The 6,080-nt window shown below is 42.4% G+C and overlaps 1 protein-coding gene across 2 annotated transcripts in view; it reads right to left on the reverse strand.

Annotated features, from left to right (window-relative positions):
* Positions 1-778: 778 nt before the first annotated feature.
* The window catches only part of Kiaa1143 (KIAA1143 ortholog), a 34,495-nt gene continuing 29,193 nt past the window's right edge, over positions 779-6,080 (reverse strand). For both annotated transcript variants that reach the window (XM_052725566.1, XM_052725575.1), the window contains one exon: positions 779-5,471. In XM_052725566.1, the coding sequence (XP_052581526.1) occupies positions 5,411-5,471 (61 nt within the window). In that variant the 3' untranslated portion in view covers positions 779-5,410. The remainder of the gene's footprint in view (positions 5,472-6,080) is intronic.

The following is a 6,080-nucleotide window of genomic DNA, read 5'->3' on the forward strand; positions in this document are numbered from 1 at the left end:
TATTATGTATACAGTGTTCTGTCTGCATGTATCCCTGCAGGCCAGAAGAGGGAGCCAGATCTCATTACAGATGGTTGTAGGCCACCATGTGGGTGCTGGGAATTGAACTCAGGACCTCTGGAAGAGCAGCCAGTGCTCTTAACCTCTGAGCCATCTCTCCAGCCCCGAATTTTTTTTTTTTTTTTTTTTTTTTTTTTTTGGTTTTTCCGAGACAGGGTTTCTCTGTGTAGCTTTGCGCCTTTCCTGGATCTCGCTCAATAGACCTGGCTGGCCTCGAACTCACAGATATCTGCCTGGCTCTGCCTCCCAAGTGCTGGGATTAAAGGCATGGGCCACTACCGCCCGGCATAGAAAATTATTTAAAATAACTTCTTAAAATCCGCTTCCATCAAGCCGGGCACGATGGCTCACTGGGGAGGCAGAGGCAGGTGGATCTGAGTTTCAGGCTAGCCTGGTCTACAGAGGGAGTTCCAGGACAGCCAGGGATACACAGAGAAAAATTGTCTCGAAAAACAAAACAAGCAAACAAAAAAAATTTCCTTTCCATCACTCGCAGATGAGTTACCAAGAATGTCAGGTATTTCTAAGTTGTCTTGTACGAACTACCTCTTTACTTAGAATATAATCATTTGCTTAGACTATTGGAAAAACGGAGCTGACCTTCCTGATACCTGATCCTTCCCACTCCATTATTCTTCCCTTATATATTCCTTGTCAACTCCAGACTTCCATCATGTTCAGAGTCTGAAAGTGCTTTCCAATCAATTCCCCAAACCCAGAAGGCACGAAGGAAAATGTTTATTCCATGTCACTAATCATGATAACCACAAGGTCACAGATGTATAACAAACTGGGGTTGACCACCACAGTGCATATCTTTAATCCAAGCACTCAGGAAGCAGATCTCTGTGAGTTGGAAGCTAGCCTGGTCTACCTAGCCAGTTCCAGACTCTGTCTCAAACAAAGGAATAGGGGAAAAATTGCAGCTTCCATTGTCAGCAAAGTATTGACTTTCCTTTGATACAAGGAGTAGATATGAGTTAACAAGACTTGGCTGTTCCCCTCTCCCTTTGAAAATAAAATGTCTTCTTGAAATAGCTTTCCAGAGTGGACTTTGTATGTTTTGCCTTTAAGCAAAACATGATTGTGCTTAAAGTCACCTCTTGTGAATCCCTGTGCTTGTGTGTTTATGCATTGTTAGGTGTGGCCACACGTATTGAACTTTTGTTTATGTTTCTGCCTCCCCTGACTGGTTATTGTTAAGACAAACCCAGGACAAATATCTGCAAGCTTGGTAAGTGTCTGACTATATTAAATTGATGAGGATGCTTATAAATCAATGATATAACCGGTAAAACTTAAAACTTGTAAGATGTTTGCACCCTTTTGCCCAGCAGTTTTTCTTCTAGAAATGTATCCTGGAGAAATTTGTAAGAGATATAGCCAAACATTTTAACAGTAGCAAGTAGTTTCTGGTTTGTGTGTTTTTATAGATTTTTTTTTCTTGTTTTGTACCCCCAACAATACCATTTCTGTTGATCACTTGATTTCTGGAGAGCCACAGCCTAAGATCTGCATAGTGAAACCTTGTTCAAAGTTATCCAAATATTTTAGTTAACATAATGAACACTTGTCAGAGAATGTTGTGTAGGTCTAACATGACGACATAATTAGTCTAGCCTTCCTTTGTTAATTGAGCATTGGATCACCCCCTATATGTGTCAGGATTAAGCTTTGCTGAACTTGGGAAAGAGCACCAGTGATCCAAGGTAAGTAGCATTGAATCTGAGCATCAGGCACTGTACAGAAACTTGAATGAGGGTTTAGGGACATAGCTTAGTGGCAGCACGTTTACCTGACATGTGCCTCCAGTACCACAAAACCAACCACAATGAAAACCTTTAAATATAGTTAGACATTACAGTCTCACAGTTCTGTATGAACTACTGTGGTCCCTGTCTAAGAAACCAAGTCATAAATGAGGTAACCTGCTCTGGCTACAGCAATATCCAGGAGGCCTCTTGGTCAGAGTGTTGGGTATAGTTTATTGTGAGTAGGTAGAAGAACTTTTGAGAATAAAGCCCAAAGCCATTCATGTGTATGGTTTCAGATATATCTGTCTGCAGGACAAAGGACTTTGTCAAAGTAGTCCATAGAGCCTTGCATTCCAGAAGATTCTGTTTATTACTGGCAAGAGTCCCTTCACTTTCCTCCCATAAGTTGCTTTTGGTTGTGGTGTTTATCACAGCAACAGAAAGCAAAAAAGGATGCTAACTTTAGTGTTTTCTTGAAGTCTTACAGCTGGTATTCTCCATGTTCAAAGGAAGATTCAAGCCCCAAATAAGGGGAGTGGAAAGGGACCTTTTTTCCATTTTATTTATTTGTTTATTTATTTATTTTTCTTGTATCAGCGTGATACAGTACAAATTCTTATCCTAATAGTGAAATGTTTCACTGAGGCTTGCCCAGTGATTGAGTAAAACCAAAACTTATTATAAGCCACAGTCATCCTAGGGTCCCCCCTGCTATATAGCCTCCCTGGTTCTGTGGGTTGCAGTTTGATTTTTCTTTGTTTTATATCTAATATCCACATATGAGTGAGTACATACCATGTTTGTCCTTCTGAGTTTGGGCTACCTCACTCAAGATGGTATTTTCTAGTTCCATCCATTTGCCTGCAAATTTCATGCTGTCATTGTTTTTCTCTGCTGAGTAGTACTCCATTGTGTATATGTACCACATTTTCTTAATCCATTCTTCAGTTGACGGGCATCTAGGTTGTTTCCAGGTTCTGGCTATTACGAATAATGCTGCTGCTGCTGCTGCTATGAACATAGTTGAGCATGTATCTTTGTGGTATGATTGAGCATTCCTTGGGTATATGCCCAAGAGTGGAATGGCTGGGTCTTGAGGTAGATCGATTCCCAATTTTCAGTGTATGCACTGAGATGTGGGTTGAGGGTTAAGGTCTTTGAGTCAGGTTGAGAATCCTCACACAAACACTGACTCCACTTTGTCCTTCAGGATGGCAGTGTTGAGTGTGGTTCCATACCTTTGGAGATGATGGTTATAAGTGTTCCCCTAAACCAGTGGTTCTCAACCTGTGGGTCTTAACCCCCACAGGATTGCATATCAGATATTTACATTATGATTCATAACAGTAGCAAAATTAGAGTTATGGACCAGCAACGAAATAATTTTATGGTTGGGGGTCACCACAACATGAGGAACTGTATTAAAGGGTTGTAGTATTAGGAAGGTTGAGAACCATTGCCCTAAGCAAAAGCATATTTGTTGTTTCTGTAAGTCTGGTTGGAATAGTGATGTGGTACTAGGGTGCGAAAGGGAGTGGCACAGCAAACATGATGCTTTCCCAACCAAGTGGTGTCTCATGAAGATAACCCCATCTCTTAGGATGCCAAGGTAGGATGTTCATTGCAAGTTTTGGGCTATCTTAGGATACTTAAGGAGCACCCCCCAACCCCCCATGCACCCTCATTGGGGATTGTGCAAAACAAGTGCAGAGTTGAGATATGTGCTTCTGGTAAAACTTTGAATCTTTGATCTTTAGATTGGAATCTTGGCACTATTTATCATGTTTTTTAAATAAGATTCATTTTTCTTAAGTGTGTGTATATGTGTTTCTGTGTAAATATATGCCACATGCATTCAGGTGCCCATGGTGGCCAGAAGGGACCATTGGATCCTCTGAAGCAGGTATATGTGAGCCATTTTATGTGGGTGTTGGGAACCAAACTTGTGTCCTCTGGAAGAGCAGGAAGTGCTCTTAACCACTGAGTCATGATTCCAGCCCTATGGTTTTTTTTTTAAAGATCATCCTATGTTTATTATGCAAAAATTCACTATGACATTCTCTTGCATATATATTTTGTATTTTGATCTTACTCCGATTATTTTCCTTCAACCTATAGTTCATGAAAAACACTTGTATGCAGAAAGTCGAACTATAACTCAGATGTGGCAATGGTATCAGGCATCAAGGATGGGCTTGTTTATTTTATTGAAAGTCAACAATTATAGAACCATATACCTAATTATAGATTATTAATCTACCTTCTTTTAAGAGATAAGGAAACTGAGGTAGAAAAGCATTCCTTGGATTGCTTTAGGTCTTATAGCTAGCTGGAAGATAAACCAGATGTCTAGACACTCCTCCAGTGTTACTTCTTGTTGTTTTGAGATGTTTTTCTGTGTAGACCAGGCTGGCCTTGAATTCACTATGTACTCAACTCTGGTCTGAAACTTTTGAAGTCTCAGCCTCCCAAGTGCTAGGGGTGTGAGCACATGCCATCATGCCCAGCTTCCAGTGTTATTTATAGTGAAACAGCAGGGGCTAGGTAAAGGCCTAAAACAAGGTCTGAAGTTAAATCCATGCTCTTAGTTAGTGCTTCCTGCTTTCATGCTCTCCTTAACCCACATGAAGGACCAGCATCTGTTGCCATGGTTCTGATCGCCTCCTCAGAGCCAAGCTTCATTGTTGTTTGATGTTCCTTCCTGAGGGAGGTCTTTCTGATCACACAGATCTAGATTAATGGCAGAAAGAGGCCCATGGTAGTTGAGTCCATTTTCTAAAAGTACAAAAACCAGCTCCATTGATTTTGCTTGGTCCCATGTCCCAGTCTTTGTCCAATCCCTGGATGCTCTGCAAGAAAGGGTGGGTACTCAAGGAATGGCACTACCTTCTCCCACCTCTGATGAGCCAATGGTATACAGCATCCAGGATCCTCCACAAGGTATCCACCTCTCCAGGACCTTTCTGTGCCCCATCTCCCACTCCCAGGGAGTTGCATCTTCTGCCAGGTGTAGGAATCCCTAAAAATACTAGTCTTTTTTGGCTCTTCCTGCTGCTATCCCTTGTCTCTCCTTGGGTTCCTCTGTAGCTGGAGTTTTCCTGGTCCTGCCTGGCCCAGGTCAGGACAAATCTCTCTCACCCGCCAGTCCCCCAGCTGCTTAGACCCAACCAAGTAAACACAGAGACTTATATTGCTTACAAACTGTATGGCCGTGGCAGGCCTCTTGTTATCTAGTTCTTATATCTTAAATTAACCCATTTCTATAAATCTATACTTTGCCACGTCGCTTGTGGCTTACTGGTACATCTTGCTTGTCATGGCAGCAGCTGGCAGTGTCTCTCTGCCTCAGCCTTCCATTTCCCAGAATTCTCTTCTCTGCTTGTCCCGCCTATACTTCCTGTCTGGCTACTGGCCAATCACTGTTTTATTTATTAACCAATCAGAGCAACACATTTGACATACAGAACATCCCACAGCATTCCTCCGTCCAGCTTGCACAGGGAAGCTACTCAGAAAAGGGCATCACTGCCTGAGTCTGACAGCTCTGAGTCTTTCTTGCTTGACAGTTTGTAGCAGATGTTAGACAAGAACAGAAATCATCTCACGTGTGGCTTCTCCCTCCTCAGAGTCTCCTGTTCCTGAAGCTTCTGCCCTTTCCTAGGAAGAGAACCCAAGAAATTAGTTAATGGTACTTATGCTTCTAACAGCCCAGCCCCAGATGAGGTTTGCACCTTTGTTCTTCTGGTCTGCACTTCCTAATTGCTGTGAAGTGGCCATCTCCTTCCTCGTGCTGGAGTGCCCCACCAGTTCCCACCATGAAATGTAGGTCTGTGCTGTGAAATCAGACTTTGAGTTCTCCTTCTCTCTCCCTAATGCCCATTCCCCATTCCATGGCCTTGCATGAAGTAAAAGATGTCTTTCTGTGAGGGGAGCTCATGGGCTAAGGTGGTCTCACATGTAGTTGTCTTTTCAGGAGTTGGTCATGTTTGAGGAGGTATCAGTGTGCTTCACTTTAGAGGAATGGGCATTTCTGGGTCCAATTCAGAGGGCTTTGTACTGGGGTGTGATGCTGGAGAATTATGGGAACGTGACCTCTTTAGGTAAGGACTCTTCCATAATTCTCATAACCACTGAGCCATCTCTCAGTCCCCACCCCCCCATAATTCTCACCTGCAGTTCATCAACCTTCTGTTGTGGTTACCATCATCATCATCGTTATTATTGTAAATGTAGCATGCACTTTTATGAAACAAAATAATAGACAAC

Source organism: Peromyscus californicus, unplaced genomic scaffold (assembly GCF_007827085.1).
Source record: "Peromyscus californicus insignis strain IS unplaced genomic scaffold, ASM782708v3 Scaffold_11__1_contigs__length_118956290, whole genome shotgun sequence".
NCBI classification, from domain to species: Eukaryota; Metazoa; Chordata; class Mammalia; order Rodentia; family Cricetidae; genus Peromyscus; species Peromyscus californicus.